Genomic DNA, 17,656 nt, shown 5'->3' with positions numbered 1-17,656 from the left:
TGCGGACCATCCTCAGTGACCAGAGAGTCTTCTCATGGTAGCAGTCTGTAGGGCAGGGCATGGAGTCCAGCACAGTGCAAATGCAGCAGTGTGCAGCACTGTGCTGACCTCAGCACCGCCTTGGCTCCCCTGTCTCCTGCCCTGTTTCACTGACTCCTACTGACTTTTTTTTTAGGGACGCGGGTGGCGCTGTGGGTTAAACCACAGAGCCTAGGGACTTGCCGATCAGAAGGTCGGTGGTTCAAATCCCCATGGTGGGGTGAGCTCCCATTGCTCAGTCCCTGCTCCTGCCAACCTAGCAGTTCGAAAGCACGTCAAAGTGCAAATAGATAAATAGGTGCCGCTCCAGCGGGAAGGTAAACGGCGTTTCCGTGCGCTGCTCTGGTTCGCCAGAAGCGGCTTAGTCATGCTGGCTACATGACCCGGAAGCTGTACACCAGCTCCCTCGGCCAATAAAGCGAGATGAGTGCCGCAACCCCAGTCGGTCATGACTGGACCTAATGGGTCAGGGGTCCGTTTACCTTTACCCGCTTTTGGGTTCTGTTTCACTCCATCCGTCATCCCAACCTCTCACACCACTGACGACACCAGCAACGGGACTTGCCTGATTTGTCTCCATTTCTGTTTTATATTTATATGTTGTCCATGTTTAAGGTTCGGTATGTATTTGCTGGAAGTTCTCTCGGGAAAACAGAAGGAGGGTAGCCTCTCCCTCTGAATTCTGGCAGTTCTTTCATCCCACTGAAACCCCTGGTGCCCTTTTCTGTGCCATTCTTATTTCTTAGGAGTTGTCCTGGTCCAGTGTCAGAATCCATTGGGAAAGAGCAGCAAGACTCTAAGTGACAAAGCTTGGGATACAGGGAGCCATTAAGGTTCCCCACCCCTGGCTTACAGGATGCAGCAATCAGAAGGCTAAACCAGAACTTGGTTGTTTGTATTGGACAAAACAGAAGGTTGCCTCTATTAAACAAACCAGAACAGCACCAGGAAACTCATGGCTCCACCCAGATACACCTTAGCCCGGTGCCACCTAGTGGCTAAGCTGTCTTATTACACTTTGCATTGCCTTCAATAATGCTTGGGATACTCCCTCAATATTTTGAATGCAAGTTGTTCTAAAAAAAATCCAATATTCTGGGATAGATTAGCCCCAGCCTTAATTGCCCTGGGAAAGGCCCTTTAATTAACCCCAAAATTCCTCTGCAAAAGCCATACATACCTTGGCAATCTGCACACACCAGTTGAGCATCAGCTGTGGGCCAATGGCATCTTTGTTTTTGCGGACATACTCCAGCAGTGAGCCGAGGTCGAGGTACTGGGTGACCAGTTGCAGTTGGGTGCCAGTACAGATACCCAGGAGACGGACAATGTAAGCATGGTCCAGGCTACCTATCGCCATCATGTGCTGTACATAGTAAAAGCAGAAACAAAACACACACAAAAAATGAAATCATGGCATCGGAGCAAAAGTACCAAAATGCCAAGTTACACCCCAAAGAGAAGGAACTCGCAGAACTGCAAGAAAAATTACAGGGTAGTGCTAAGTGTAGGCAGGGCCAACAATGATACCAGTTAGACAAGGTTCACCATGGACAGCTCACTGCTCAAGATGAGCAAGCTAGCTTGCCTGTGCACGCACAGCTGGTCACCCTCCTCCTCTAGCAGTGGTGCAGAAAGGCCTCCAAGATGCCAGGCACATTCCAAGGTCAGATGAATGGCATCACCCAAGAGCATCGGTAGGCAGACTAAGGCCTGTGGGCCAGATCAGGCCCAATTGCCTTCTGGATCCGGCCTGCGGACAGTCTGGGAATCTCCACATGGATCGCCAGTGTGCATGTTCTGTCCTTCTCCCTCTGTCTCCCTCCCACCAGTGCCTCCTCCCTCCCTCCTCTTGGCTTCTCCCCGCCCTGCCTAGAAGAGGAAGGGGGCTGGGCTTTGTTGGTGCCAGCAGCAGCACTCATGCGGCCGCCATTTTAAGCAGCCCCTCTCCGGAGCCCTTTCGCACGCCGCTCATCATCCCCCCGCCACCAGACCCTGCCGCTCACATGACACAGGTAAGCTTCCACCAGGGCTTGTGGTGCTCTTGCATCATTTCCCCCCCAAAAAAAAATATAGTCTGGCCCCCCACAAGGTCTGAGGGACAGTGGACCGGCCCTCTGCTGAAAAAGTCTGCTGACCCCTGCCCAAGAGGAATCATCTCAAAGGCCTGCTTGCAATGCACATCACCTTCAAGGGGCTTTCCCTCCGCCACTAGAGAGCAAGTGACTTTTGATGCTCATATGTCTAGGTATCAGCTGCCCAAATTTGCCACCCAAATTGTATCCCAACTCTGCTTAAAGGTCACCCAGAAACTGGGTGAGTTGAGTCAGCTCTTTCCATCCACGCTTTCCCCAATTTAAATAATCCTCCCTACCTGCCATACCCCCCCCCCAAAAAAATTCCTAGCCACAGAGCCAGAATACCCGTATCGCACCTGCCTTTTAATCCTTTGCAGCAAATAGCAACTTGTGGAAAGGTATTTGAACTGGGGGAATGGTTAAACACACACTGCCCACAGCACTGTGCTCTCAATCCAAATTACTCCCTATGGCTGCTGTTAAGCAAAGAAAGAGAGGTATTGGGATATACAGTTCTGGATCTTCCATGGCGTATCTAATTTAACGCCCGCTTCCCCTATGTCTGGCGTGTTTCTCAAGGGGACTACAAAAACAAGCATGAAACAGTGAAGGCCACGTTCAGTAAAATTTCCAAAGTGACGTGGGACCCGGGGAGTCCAGTCCCATCTCCTCCTTGCATGCCCTTGTAGCACTTACATCTGTGACAGCATGGAATGTCTGCCGGCCACTTGGGTCTTGGATGACTTTGATGCTCACAGGGATCTTGATGGAGTCTCCTTCTGGAATCCAGACACCCTGGTGGGGAGAGGGGCAGAGAAGATAAACTATATTGTTGATCTGAGGATCTATTTATTAACAAACTAGTAACTGCTGAGGACTCTTCCAAGACCTCAACTCTCATCCAAGATGGAAGCAAACACTGATTTTTCATTTACCATTAGAATCTCACCCCCCCCCCATTTCCGTTCTCATTTTCTTGAAGCAGGAAAAGGTAGTTCCTCTCCCACTCTAGATGACCTGCACAAAATACTGGAGCCGCCCCCCCCCCGGGATAATGCCTGCCTCCAAGCTCTCTAATCGATCTATGTCCCACCCCAGGTCCATCTCTGTAGCAATCTTCTAGCTCTGAACCCCTCTTCAAAGGCAGTACACTGCTCTCTGCCTCTGCTTAAACCAGCCAGAAGCAGAAGCTGTTCCTCCCAAGTCTCAGGCTTACTTTGTGCACTGTCCCAAACACTCCGGATCCTAAAACTTTCAGCTTCTTTAATTCTGTCTCCTTGAAGATTCGAGCCAAGACTTTATTGGCTTTCTCGCTGGGATCCAGGGGCTCCAAACTCTACAGAGAAGAAAGAGACCCAGAGACAGACAAATAATTCAATCCATAGTCGTCAAGAATCCCTGTTTGAAAAGGACATCACAATTCACCATCACTTTGCTCCTAATTGACTTTGCAGCATTCCTGGTTTTTTAAACATGTGTTCCTGTTCTTTTTTTGGCAGGGTGGGGGGCTGTCTGTCTGCAGCTAGGTCTAGCACAGCTGCTAGATACAACTGTGGTGCCAAACAAACCCATCTGTGAAATCCTTTCAAACACTTAAGCTAACCCTTACTTTCTACTGGAGTTCACAGAAGCAATGAAGAGGATTTTCTAATTCTATAAAAGACCCATTGAACAGGCACTCTTAATTCCAGAAGATGCTAAGCTACAAATAAAGTGTTATTTCATTGCCCCTATTTCTCCTTCATGCCCAGTGTCCCTCAATGGAAAGAGTCCACAATCAGACTTCTGGATAACAGCTCACCCACATACTGCCATATGTTCAAAGCTGGGTCAGACCAATGGCCCCCAAAACCCAAATGTCCCGAGGTGTGTGGGGGGTGACACAAGTTTACAGTCTCACCTCTCCTCTCTCCAGGTATCTGCGCATGGCTCGCTTCTTCTGAATCTTCTTGCCACGGCAATACAGAAAGGTGAGTAAGATGCAGGAACACATGGCAAAGAGGCAGCCCACAACCGTCAAAGCAATCACTGTCGGAGCTACCCTGGAATGCAGATGCCAGGCATTACTAATAGTGAAGTCTGTACACATGTCACAGTTCTGCACGAGCATGACGAAAGCACAAGAATTAGTAGCAAGCATGAAGTTCATCCATCTGAGAATCCCACCATATATATATATATATATATATATATATATATATATATATATATGTAAAATGACCCCTGACCATTAAGGTCCAGTCGTGGCCGACTCTGGGGTTGTGGCGCTCATCTCGCTTTATTGGCCGAGGGAGCTGGCGTACAGCTTCCGGGTCATGTGGCCGGCATGAAGCCGCTTCTGGCGAACCAGAGCAGCGCATGGAAATGCCGTTTACCTTCCCGCCAGAGCGGTACCTATTTATCTACTTGCACTTTGACGTGCTTTCGAGCTGCTAGGTGGGCAGGAGCAGGGACTGAGCAACAGGAGCTCAACCCGTCGTGGGGATTCGAACTGCTGACCTTCTGATCGGCAAGCCCTAGGCTCTGTGGTTTAACCCACAGCACCACCCGCGCTTCCTCATAAATGAGGGCCAGAATATATATATATATATATATTCTGGCCCTCATGCCTCCAAATTTGTTGTTTGAAGGCATGAATGACAGAAAAAATCCCAGAAGAGAATTTTTCCATAGTTCCTTGCTCCTCCAATGATTAGTAGAGGCAGAATAAATGGGCAACTAGAGGGAAATGGGCTTAGCTTGATTGGGAGGGGGATAAATCTGATCAACCTTTCAAGGGTCATTGAGAATAATAAATGTGAAACGCACAGAGATGTATACTAAGCATTGTTGTTCTAAGTCACAGAAGTATCCAAATTTTCCCTCCTTGGTACAAAATCTGGTTGAATGCTGCAGAATAATAATACTCATAATCATTTTTCACACAGTGCCTACAAAAGATGGGTGACAGCAAGTCCTGGTGACAGCAATATGCATCAGTACAACAAGAGCCATGTGTCTGGCGCATGAAGCAGAGGTGCAGCCACCAGAGGTAAATTCTCTTCAGTGTTTCTTGGTGTCCTAAGCATCCCCAACGTTGAAGGAATTGGCAGTGGTTTGGCCTGTCCTTCTGCAGGACTTTTGCAACTGGCAGTCCTTTCATCCCAGAGCTGGCCCCGTGCCAATCTTCATTATTCCCCACACCCCACCCCACGTCCCAGAGGCTCAATACAAGTTGCAAAATGCAAACAAAACCCAAGGAACATGCAAGCACGCTAAAGCTACAATGCTATGGAAGGCAAGTCCTTTCCTTGGCCAAACAAAGCTCCATATCATAGGGGCTTGTTTTCCCCTGTCGTGTTGCGATGCGGCCCTCAAATGCTTTTCCCTCGTCATGTCCCATATTCACAGGACAATTCGCACAGAGGGCATTGGAAGAGGGGCAGCAAAAGGAACTTTCACGTGGTGGTGGGAGCTTCCTCCACCTCGTAAGGGAGGGAAAGAGTGCAGGAAGGAGATCAAAGCGCAAGGATCCACTCCCTCCAGCAACAGGCAGAGGCCTGCTGCGGCCCTGCCCTCCTTTCATGCCGCCCACAAAGGCCTCCAGGCAAACTGGCATTGGTGGGAGAGAGCAGGGGTGTGATTGTGAAGGGAAAAGAAAGGTGGGAGTACAGTTGAGGGGAATAGCCCTTTCAAGCATCCATTGGGTGAGGCAGATAATTATATATTTTTTTAGTTCTCCCTCTACAATCAATAGACTGCAAGTTCTTTTTATGTTCTTTCTGACAAGCCTGAGTGTCTGAGACCCCTTTGTTGACACAAGAGCCTGCCTCCTCAGTGGAAGGACCATAAAAAGGTGGCAACAAATGGCAGCGAGAGAGAAAGGCTGCAATCTTGGCCGGTTTCCCTGCCTTGGCCTGCTGAAGTTTTGGCAGGCCTAAGACGGCAGCTCCTTAAAGCACCGGCGTCTGAAACAGGGTGAATTTGGGAAAGGATTCATGTTTCAGTTTCGAAAAGCAACTTAAAAAACAGGTGCCCACCCCCCGGCTGAGAAAGGAGGCAGAAAAGGACAGGGGTGGGGGCAAGGAGGGACATAATTTGATTAAAAGCCTTTGACATAATTTGGTAAAAAAAGGCCAAACCATTTGAAAAATCCTGCAATTTGATAGCTTCAAGCAGGAATATCTTAACTAGACATTAGAAGCTATGCTATGGGCTAATGGCTATTAAGCAGTACACAGAAGCTGTTGAGGTTAACTACCAGTGCCAGGGGCAAATCCTCAGGAGAAAGACTTTACAGTGGTGCCTCGCAAGACGAAATTAATCCATTCCGTGAGTCTCTTCATATAGTGGTTTTTTCGTCTTGCGAAGCAAGCCCATTGACAGCTTAGCGGATTAGCGCTATTAGCGGTTTAGCGGCTTTTAGCGGCTTATCAGCTTAGCAGATCAGCTGATAAGCGGCTTAGCTGCTTAGAAAAAGGGGGGGAAGGGGGGAAAAACCCGCAGGAACTCGCAAGACATTTTCGTCTTGCGAAGCAAGCCCATAGGGAAATTCGTTTTGCGAAGCGCCTCCAAAACGGAAAACCCTTTCGTCTAGCGGGTTTTCCGTCTTGCGAGGCGTTCGTCTTGCGGGGCACCACTGTATCTGGTCTCCAGTGGCTTTAGTCCATATTAACACAACAATAGCAATATTGTTTAGCTTTTATATGACAACTTTTAAGTGTTCAAAGTGCTCCATGAACATTATTTCAACCATCCTCACAGCTACCTTTTAAGGTAGGTAAGGGATGGAACCTAGGAACTTGAATGCAAATATGCTGCTCTGCCACTGAGCTTCATGGCGATAAGATCTCCTCTTGGTATTTGTAATCTGTAAGAGTAAGCACACTGGGGTGTGCGTGCGTGCAATTTATAAAGCTATCCCCGCACCCTCACTAGGTGAAGGGGTGCTGATAGGTACCTGTGAACAGGCAGTTCCTCCATGAAGCAATCTTCAAGCTGTGGTCCATCACACCTATAGGGAATGAAATCTAATAATTATCCTGGGAGACAAAGAATCCAAGAATCTAGGGAAACAGCCTCTAGCAGGAAAGTAAAAACCACAAACCCCAGTTTCCGTCTGCAATAGACAGAACATATAACATACCGCTCACCCCTAGTTGACGACTATGATTTAGGCTGACAGGCATAATTTAAAAGTGTTCGTTTTGCTCCCTTAGCTGCAATAGCATTTCAACTGTAGCTGGTCAGGGCTCAAATGTGTGCAATGATTTTATAAAGTGTCATATTGATGCAACACTAACATTCTTATACATATATGTATTTATTATTAAATTTTTCAAACGTTTTCACAATCACCTTCAAATCGAATACACTGTCTCGTAAGGCCGCTTCCCATAATGTTTTTACTCAAAGCTTTTCCACTGCATTATATCTTTATCTATTGCAGAACATTTCTCTACAATTATTTTGTCATTTTTCTTCCTCTGCTTTTATCTCAAATCCCGCCCACGATTTCATTTGACTGCAATGTTTTTGTTTTTAATAGTCCACATGTGCTTTTACAGAACAGGTGCTGTTGGTTCTTCTTCACTTATCTTTTCCCTTCCCTGATCATTTACTTCTTTTCAAAACACAAGTCACTCGGCTACACATTATGATGATGCTATCTGCATGCAACATACAGTGGTGCCCCGCAAGACGAATGCCTCGCAAGACGAAAAACCCGCTAGACGAAAGGGTTTTCCGTTTTTCGAGGAGCTTCGCAAGACGAATTTCCCTATGGGATTGCTTCGCAAGACGAAAACGTCTTGCAAGTTTTTTCCCTTTCTTCCCCCTTTTTCTAAGCCGCTAAGCCGCTAATAGCGCTAAGCCGCTAATAGGGATGCTTCGCAAGACGAAAAAACCACTAGACGAAGAGACTCGCGGAACGGATTATTTTCGTCTTGCGAGGCACCACAGTACTATGGAAATAAATTAGGTATTATTGCTGAAACTCCTGATTTCTCACTTACCCCTGCGTGCAGTTCTCATGGCACGGCCGGCACTCATTGTTGGCATAGGGGAACTTGAAGATGAGCCCCTTTACCCCTACGATGCCTGCAGGGCAGTTTTCTACACAGTGCGGCCCATCTTGGTAGTTAGCACAATGCATACAGGCATCAGCACCCTGAGGAGCAAGAGGAGGTGAGTTGAGGAGACAGCTCAGTGATAGATCAACTGCTTTGAATGCAGAAGAACCCGGGTTCAACCCCTGGCATCTGAGGAGAACATACTGAATGTGACCTTGGACTTAGCAGTGCCTGCGTCATTCCCTATTCTTTCTGAAACTGTAAATAAAGCTTTCAGTAAAAGTAATCTCTAGCATTTCCTCCACAGACGTCTGCATGGTCTGAACTTTCCGTAACTAGCAGGAGGAAAACTAGGAATATCCCAAGGTGTTCAGCCACCCAAGAATCTGCAGCCTGTGGCCTGAAATGTAAGCCCTAATATTGCCTTGCAAAGTGACAGGGAATCCTGGGTACCCTTCCCTGCATTTAATCTGGTTGAGATCTGGGTCATCTGGCCCTGAAAGCTGCTCCATTCATTAAATAAAGGCAGCGGCAGCCAGAAGCAGGGACTTCGTGATTTTGGAATCGTCTTCCTGATGAGGAATAACAATCTGCATCTTTGTTGGATTTTGGAAGCCTCTGCAAAACGTCTCTTTTCCAGCAGGAATTTGCCTCAATTTGTTTTGTTCTGCAGATACTTCTTTGCAATTTCTTGTGTGTTTTTGTGTTTTACTGTTTCACAATGCTGTATGTTTTTGTTACGATCCGCTCACTGGTTTTGAGCTTTGGGAAATCAGTTTATAAATATATATAAAATGAAACAATAGGTGTGGGCATGCCTCTCTACATCCACTTTCCTCGGCCCTTTATACTATAGAGTAAGCGCGATCCTAAAAGTATGTCATTACCCCCCAAGCAATTGCTTGCAACGCTTGTACAGCTGGCCCAGTGCTTAAAAAGAAAGCAATGTAACAAGGAGGCAGGCAAGATGTACAGGAGTAGGACCTGATCCCACAGCCTGAAACCTATACCTCAAAGGCCATTACTTTCCATAGAAGACCTAATACCTGATAAGATATTGGAACACAGGCACTGCTCCAAGTATTATCACTAAGAGAGGAGCAGGCCTTTGTTGCTGTGTCCCCAGAGCTATGAAATAACCTCCCAGAAGTGGTTCATTTGAGCACTAGTTTCCTGGCGTTCAGGAAAGGTGAGATCTGTTTGGAAAAGCATATAGCTTAACTGCAGCTCTTTCACATTATTTTATGTGTTCCAAGCTGCATCGAACATAACAAGACCACATAACACCAGTCTTGAAAGACCTACACTGGCTCCCAGTACGTTTCCAAGCACAATGCAAAGTGTTGAAGCTCACCTTTAAAGCCCTAAACGCCCTTGACCCACTGTACCTGAAGGAGCGTCTCCACCCACATCGTTCCGCCCGGACACCGAGGTGCAGTGCCGAGAGCCTTCTGGTGGTTCCCTCGCTGCGAGAAGCCAAGTTAAAGGGAACCAGGCAGAGGGCCTTCTCAGTAGTGGCACCTGCCCTGTGGAACGCCCTCCCACCAAATGTCAAAGAGAAAAACAACTACCAGACTTTTAGAAGACATCTGAAGGCAGCCCTGTTTAGGGAAGCTTTTAATGTTTTATAGACTATTGTATTTTAATATTTTGTTGGAAGCCGCCCAGAGTGGCTGGAGAAACCCAGCCAGATGGACGGGGTATAAATAAATAAATTAGTAGTAGTAGTAGTAGTAGTAGTAGTAGTAGTAGTAGTAGTATCATCATCATCATCATCATCATTATCATTATCATCATCTGCAAAGGTTGGATATAAAAGGCACACAGATCTTTGCCACCCCACCAACCCTTCCCCACCACTCCAGAGAAGCTGTGTGACATTGCCATACCGATCCATTGCAGGTTAGGCCTCCGTCAATCTTCTGGCACTGCGGGTGACATGGGAAGCACGCCCCGTCTTGTGCAAATTCTCGAACATCCCTACGCAGAGCAGAGCAGGAGAGGAGAGGAGTTACACACTTGGGGCCAGGGTGGAACGAGAAGGCAAAAAGGGAAGCAAGTGTCCATGGCTGGCTATTTCTTACCCCTCGTAGAAGCTGCAGGAGTCAACACAGGTTCCGTCACGGCTGTAGTTAAGGCAGGAGACACACTGATCTGGGTCAGGACCCCAACAGCCATCGGTGGAGCAAAGAGGATGACAGACCTTCCCTTCTTGGGCTGGGAGAGAAACAGAGTGCCTGGATCACATCTGGGACCAGGGCCCCATTTTAAGTTGTGGGGAGGGGCATGTGCTACCTGGAAGGAAAATGCTTCAAGTCCCTTTCCCACCTCCCTGACCCATCTGTGGACAAACCAACAAAAGGGGGAAAATCATAGATTTACTATTTTAAACCCAACATCATTTGGCTATAGCAGGGGTACGATTCTCTAGATGTCTGTCCACAGAAACAACTTTATTCCACTTAATACTAAATAGCACAGGCGTCAGCAAACTTTTTCAGCTGGGGGCCGGTCCACTGTCCCTCAGACCTTGTGGGGGGCCGGACTATATTTTTTGGGGGAAATGAATGAATTCCTATGCCCCACAAATAACCCAGAGATGCATTTTAAATAAAAGGACACATTCTACTCATGTAAAAACACCAGGCAGGCCCCACAAATAACCCAGAGATGCATTTTAAATAAAAGGACACATTCTAATGTAAAAACACACTGATTCCCGGACTGTCTGTAGGCCGGATTTAGAAGGCGATTGGGCCGGATCCGACCTCTGGTCTGCCTACCCATGAACTAGCATGTTCACAGTCCAAGTGGTATCCAGCAGCAAGCATCTGCTCTGATGTTGCAGTGGGCAAGTCACTGACTCCTATGCGCTGAGTTGCTCAGATGGGCAGGTAGCATAAGCCAAGGAAACAGAGCACAATGGAGACTGCACAATTGTTTTGCCACTGGAACATATGGGTGGGATTCAACTAATTTGAATCCCGCTAGCGGAAACCCACACAAGGACTTCCAGTAGTGCATGGGGTCCCCCCCCCCATGTCCTGAAATCGGCTGGCAGGGAGGGGGGTGGTTGATAGAACCCCCAGCACACTATGCAGGGAAGGAGAGGGGAATTGTTTCACCTGGCGAAATGCTTGTGCTGAAGGAACACTTGCCACACAGCTGCCTTGAATTCCTCTTCATAAGAACTGTTTTTGTTTGTTTGTAAATAATTTTTATAAATTTTCCATTAAGAACATCCAATTTATAACAAATCAAATCATAATCCAATTCAAAAAAATAAAAATAAAATAAAATGAACCAAATTACAATCCGAATTATTAATTATTAAATTTCATACAGACTTCCCATATTCTGGACCTCTGAAGAACTCTTCTCACATAGTTATAATTCTGCCCTCTTCTTGTTGTTTTCATATTTTCCACATTCCAATCATGTGCTGTTTGCACCCTACCAGAGTTCAGTGGCATCTACTACACAGTGAGAGAGTGACTGAGCCCTCTACAAGGATAAGAGAATGTTGAAACTCCTTTGAAGGAGTTGTTTGGTTTTGTTGATGGCAATACAGCCTAGTGCAAGAAGCACCAAGTCCCCTAATTCCAGGCTCCCTTATCTACAGCTTGCCCACTCACTGCATTTCCTGGCAGGTTTGTTGCTCTTGATGTCAAGGTCCGAACGCCGGCGGGAGAGACGTTCCCAGTTAACCGTGTTGTAATAGCAAAGCTGCCGGTTCTCGGCGATGTAGACCTTGCCGGCACTGATCTCCCTAAGCGAGCGGAAGTCCAAAGAGGTCACATTCATGTTCTTCATGATCAGCAGCGAAAAGCCACGGCTAGGAAAAGCACAAACCAAAGTGTCAGCCGCAGGAAGAGGTGGAATGGGGACTATGTTTTGTGGCTGGGAAGGAACAGCTAGTATCTATGGTTTGCGACCCTGTCTGCCTGTACAACAAGCATGAGCAACTGGCAGACTGAGGTCCAAATCTGGCCCTGCTGTCTACCAAGCCCTGCACAACATATACAGAAGCATGGATTTAGGTGGGGAGGTGACTAGTTTCCAGATTCATCTGCTCTTAATGCTTTGACTTTTCAGAATGGCATTAAAACAGCAGCTGTTCCACAGGTAGCCTTAGGCATCACCAGAACAATGAAGCCCTAAGACTCCTTCTGCGACTCGCAAGCAAGGTGAAGGAGGGTTGACCAAGAGAGCAATTCTTACTTATACAAGCTGCGTCCACCTATGATTTCCAAGTTGGAGAAGACGCTGAAGTTGTGCATGTGTTTGGGCCACGACTGGATGTTCAGGTAACCTAGGATAAAGGGTACAAGGTCAGTGATCTCTGGTGCAACTTTCCCTAAGCATTCTCCCATCACCTCCAGAGTCCTTAGCTCTCTGGTCTCTACACCACCTTCTGGGCTCAAGCGTATACAAATGCCACTATTTCCTCCAGCTTCCACATAGGCATACAGCGGATACCACTCTCAAGGAGTGCTGTACTGCTTTTTTGCAAGCTCCCCTTTCTAGCAGGACACCTGCCTATTTCTTCTTGCGGTGCACTGTGGGATCTACATTGATCTGAGAGTTCCTAGGCTGCTCCTGCCCCACCCAGGCTGGGGTCAATCACAACCTGCACTGGGTCAATCTCAGCCCAGTCCCAGGAAGGCATGGGAAAGAATCTGAATCCAGCAGCTTCCCCCGGTGAACAAAGAGCAAGGATAGGATACCTTGAGCTTTCCCCAGCATTCCACAGTCCCTTCTCAACTCACATCCATTCCTAAGCCATATTACCACTCTCTAAATTTCTATCTACTCTTCCTGCTTATATACTAAAATCACGCTGGGTACCATATCAAACATTTTATTATTTATATAGGTCTTGATTGTCAACCCCCCCCCCCCAAAAAAAAACCTCAAAGCGCTTTCCAGAAAAGAATGAACATAAGCAGGTAAAAAAACACCACCCAACTTTTTAATACATTAAAAAAATAATTGAAACCAATGGTAAGCTAAAAAGCAGATTAAAATGCACATCAACATTCTAGGTGTCTGGATAGGCTTGCCTAAATAAATAATGTTTTTAGCGGGCACTGCAAAGGGTACATTTGTCTGGTGTTAATAGGCAGGGAGCTCCAAAATATAAGGCTCATTCAGACTTCCATCCGTGCTGCGTTTCCAGACACAGGTCCACAATTTAGAGTGCCATGTTCAAAGGCTCTTTTTATGTTTTGTTTTCTTTCAGTCCTGTGCTTTCCCTGCGAAAACCTGCTCTTTACCGCTGAATTGGAGCAAATGGGCAATCCATTTGTGTGAAGGAGAAAATGCTTCACCCCCTGCTATTGCACCCCGCAAGTCACTCTAAAATCCCTGAAATAGTATAATGGTGAAATAGGAGCAATGGATTGCCCAGGACAAAGCCTGCTTACTCTTGACCATATGCTGATGCAGTGATGGGCAAAGGGTTGTTTATTTAATGCCGTGTGTACTGCAGAGGCACAGTGAAGGGCGAATGGTAGCTAGTGAGCTAATAGGATAAGGAATATGCATAGCAATGAAGGTCATTAGCTATTTCAGAAAATTCAGTGCATGTGTGTGTGCAAGCGTGTAGGATTATTCTGACCAAAACATGGAGATGTTGTGTCATGGGTGATGTGGAATGGACAACGGGGAAGTTATTAGTATGACGTACGATTTTTGAAAGCTGTGTGAAACCTGCGGTCATTACAGTACCCATCACTTATGGGACTGTCCTTTACTGCGGTAAAGTTAATACAGTGGTACCTTGGGTTACGGATCCTTCAGGTTACAGATGCTTCAGGTTACAGACTCCACTAACCCAGAAATAGTACTTCGGGTTAAGAACTTTGCTTCAGGATGAGAACAGAAATCGCGTGGCCGCAGTGGGGCAGCAGCGGGAGGCCCCATTAGCTAAAGTGGTACCTCAGGTTAAGAACAGTTTCAGGTTAAGAACGGACCTCCGGAATGAATTAAGTTCGTAACCAGAGGTACCACTGTAAAATGGTACTGTCTTGCTTGAAAAGTGGTTGTGCTTCTTATTTAATTCCCTATCTGGGACGAACCTGAGAGGTGGTTTTAGCCACTTCCTTGACACACCATTTGTTCCAATTCAGGGATAAAGAACAGGTTTTTGTGGATGGGGGGGGGGGGAGCACTAGGACATGGTGCTTTAAAGTGTGGAACCTGTGCCTAGAAAGCACAGGGCAAAAAGCAACTGTGGATGAACTTTAAAAGATCAATTTCTTTAAAATGTGGGACAAGTATTATATGGCACCTTGTAACAGTGCCAGCTCCACAGACCAAAGTGGTTGAGTGGGCCTGGACAATTGCACAGATAAACTGGTCCCAAATTTTCCGAGACTGTACATACTAATAGTAAAACTTTGAACTTGGCCCAGTAGCAAATCGGCAACTGCTGCAGGTCTCTAAGCAGAGGTGTCATGTGCTTCCAGATCAAGCACAAGAAAAGCCCAATGTAAAGCACACTGTGGTCATCTGAATATGAAATAACAAGTGCGTGAACTACTGTGGGCAAGTTTTCCTGGTCCAGGAATGGTCATAGCTGTTGTAGAAGTTTAAGCTGGTAAAGGGGTGCTTTGAACCACAGCCTACCTGGGCTTCCAGTGGCAAAGCTGGACCCAGATGCACCTGCAAAAACTCCACTTTTGTGGGGATTGCAACCCCATCCAGGGCAGGCAATTTGACCAGTTTCTCAGACACAGGAGCCACTCACCCACAGTGATCGAAAGGGACAGAGTCCTTTTTTACAACCCACATTGCTCATGACACAGAGAGTTCCCTGCACCCCAGTTCACCTGTGATCTCTCGCACAGTCTGGAAGATGTTGAGTTTTTCTGGGTCCAGGGGAGCTATGTTGTGCCAGCGGTCTCTGCAGAACAAGAGCAGGAACGGTCAAACTAGCGGACAACCTCAAAGTGGAACCAGCCTTTTTCTTCAAGAGCTGCTATGCATGATGACTTACCAGAGGATGGTAATCCCTGCATGTTATTTACATGGCTGTGAGAACATTGTGACTGTGCTGAGGTCACAAGCCACAAAAAGAACCCCCAGCCAATCAAGGGCTCATTCCTCATCCTGGTTGTCAGTTAGCCCATTAAAGGAAAAGGTGCCCCAGTCAGTACCTGCCAAAGGTGGAGCCGATATGGCGTATTTATCACCTCTGCAATAAAAGAGATGTGATGTCTACAACTAGTCTGGTGATTGGGAGTGGCTACCGGGACCATATAGCACCAGTCCTAAAGGATCTTCAATGGCTCCCAGTACGTTTTCAAGCACAATTCAAAGTGTTGGTGCTGATCTTTAAAGCCCTAAATGGCCTCGGCCCAGTATCTCTGAAGGAGCGTCTCCACCCCCATCGCTCAGCCCAGCCCAGACCAGGCACAGGCACAGGCACAGGCAAACTCAGCCCTCCAGATGTTTTGGGACTACAACTCCCATCATCCATAGCTAACAGGATCAGTGGTCAGGGATCACCGAGTTTGCCTATGCCTGGCCCAGATACTGAGGTCCCAGACAGAGGGCCTTCTTGGTAGTGGCACTCTTCTTGTGGAACGCCCTGCCTTCAGATTTCAAGGAAATAAACAACTATCTGACTTTCAGAAGACATCTGAAGACAGCCCTGTTTAGGGAAGTTTTTAAGGACTGATGCTTTTAGATATGTTGTAAGACACCCAGAGTGGCTGTGGGGAAACCGAGCCAGATGTGCGGGGTATAAATAATAAAATTATTATTACCACAACTATAGACCTACTAGCCCCTTAGATATGGCCTCCAAATTACACTCACAATATTTATTAAATAAAATCCAAGAATGGGATAGTAACCAATCCATTATATATGCTGAACAAGCACCAATCAGTTTGGTAGATTGAGTAGTGCTACTGCTGCACTGCTGTTACCTAGTGTCCCAACTCACAAGAAGTTATATCTTAGTGTAAAGAACAATCCGTGCATACTTACCCTACAAGACCAGTGATAAGGAAGTCCAGGTTGCCCAAGATTTTTGTGCAGTTGATAAAGCTGTCAATATTGCTGGAATCCACTGTCTGATACTTGCTTCCAATTCCAGTCCCTTCACATGCTGGAAACAAGGCAGGGGGTCAGGGTTGAATGTTTCAAAGAGGTGAAAGCTACCAGCTTAACGTCTCTCCACACAGCTCCCTAACATGCCTCCAGAGCTAATGGAATAGGCAAAAAGGACTTGGTAATTCGGATCAGTCCCAAGTTTATATATGTATTTAACAAAAAAAACTTTTCAATGAGGTTGTACAGCAGGAAAAAGAAAGGGGGGGGGAGAGAAATCAATAAAGTACAACTGAACAAATATAAATATCATATTATATTTCCTGTGGAATAAGCTACAGGAAGAGGGTATAAAGCCTCTTCTGTACATAGACAGAATATGTAAAAGAAAATCCTAAGAACAAGTCATGTGTCTATTCACAGAGTCTCTTCAACAGGCAGCATATGGAGCGGAGGTCTTTAAATCTTCAGAGGTGGAATTAATAAAAGTCAGAAATGGAAAACAAATACAAATCAAGGTCAATTATCACTTTACTTTTTTAATCAAGGTACCCCAAGGACTAACTGCACACACCCATTAAGGGCAAATGCCGCACGAGTATAGAATGACACCTTTGTTTCTTAAAGAAGTCCAGAAGAGAAAGCCCAGGGCTTTCCCAGGCAGGTTGTCCAAGTTCTTTGAAGAAATATGCAGCTCACATGGCATGTGCACAACCTTCACACTTGAAAGGTGGATATGCTCCACAGAGAAGAAGATCTGGGAGCCTCAGTTATGCCTTCCTATTTAGTTTCCTGTTCCAGTAGCCAGAAGAAGCTATGGCTTTGTGTTACCTTTTGGGCAGAGCCCCACGCAAGGCTCACAGATCTTGCGGCCGCCTTTCTCCACTTCCATTTTGTGATTAGGGCAGGTCCGGATGCACAAGCTCTGATCCACCACAAAATTATCTGCAAAATAATGGGAAGGAGGTGAGAGAGAACAGGGGAAAGATTAAGGAAATGTGAGCAACTAGTCACTGGAAAGCCCTTAGGGATGCTTGGGGCTAAAACAGGACCTCATAAGTAACTGTGAGGAGAGAGATGGGGTGTTGGGGCTCCTAGCTTTTCACTGAAGAATCTAGTCTCCTTCCATTTTAATATGAGAAAAGGATTAGCAGAGGATTATTATTATTGTTATTATTATTAATTATTATTATTATTACTATTACTAATATTTACTAAATTTGTATGCCGCCCTTGTAGTTCACAGCATAAAAATACAAGATAAAAAACAGATAATACATAATACAAACAGGGGGGACGACCCTCAAAGGCTTTCAAACTTGAAAAAAAAAAGCAGTGATTTCAACTACTGTGACTTCTCTCTCATTCTTGATCTGGGAACAATCAGGTTAAAATTAAAATAAAATACTCAAATTGTTAGTGTTTGGT

General features: G+C 46.3%; 1 protein-coding gene across 1 annotated transcript in view; it reads right to left on the bottom strand.

The window, feature by feature from the left end:
* The window catches only part of ERBB3 (erb-b2 receptor tyrosine kinase 3), a 95,999-nt gene that overhangs the window by 15,696 nt on the left and 62,647 nt on the right, over nucleotides 1-17,656 (bottom strand). Inside the window, exons 8-20 of the mRNA XM_081849517.1 lie at nucleotides 17,060-17,173; nucleotides 16,166-16,286; nucleotides 15,001-15,074; nucleotides 12,389-12,479; nucleotides 11,803-12,002; nucleotides 10,252-10,384; nucleotides 10,057-10,147; nucleotides 8,111-8,265; nucleotides 7,057-7,110; nucleotides 4,018-4,159; nucleotides 3,334-3,453; nucleotides 2,814-2,912; nucleotides 1,220-1,405 (exon numbers count right to left, since the gene is read on the bottom strand). Coding sequence (XP_081705643.1) covers nucleotides 1,220-1,405; nucleotides 2,814-2,912; nucleotides 3,334-3,453; nucleotides 4,018-4,159; nucleotides 7,057-7,110; nucleotides 8,111-8,265; nucleotides 10,057-10,147; nucleotides 10,252-10,384; nucleotides 11,803-12,002; nucleotides 12,389-12,479; nucleotides 15,001-15,074; nucleotides 16,166-16,286; nucleotides 17,060-17,173 — 1,580 coding nt within the window. The remainder of the gene's footprint in view (nucleotides 1-1,219; nucleotides 1,406-2,813; nucleotides 2,913-3,333; nucleotides 3,454-4,017; nucleotides 4,160-7,056; nucleotides 7,111-8,110; nucleotides 8,266-10,056; nucleotides 10,148-10,251; nucleotides 10,385-11,802; nucleotides 12,003-12,388; nucleotides 12,480-15,000; nucleotides 15,075-16,165; nucleotides 16,287-17,059; nucleotides 17,174-17,656) is intronic.

Source organism: Podarcis erhardii (assembly GCF_964252035.2).
Source record: "Podarcis erhardii genome assembly, chromosome: 2".
Taxonomy (NCBI): domain Eukaryota; kingdom Metazoa; phylum Chordata; class Lepidosauria; order Squamata; family Lacertidae; genus Podarcis; species Podarcis erhardii.
The sequence above is the reverse complement of the archived record's forward strand: the minus strand, read 5'-3'. Positions and strand labels throughout refer to the sequence as shown.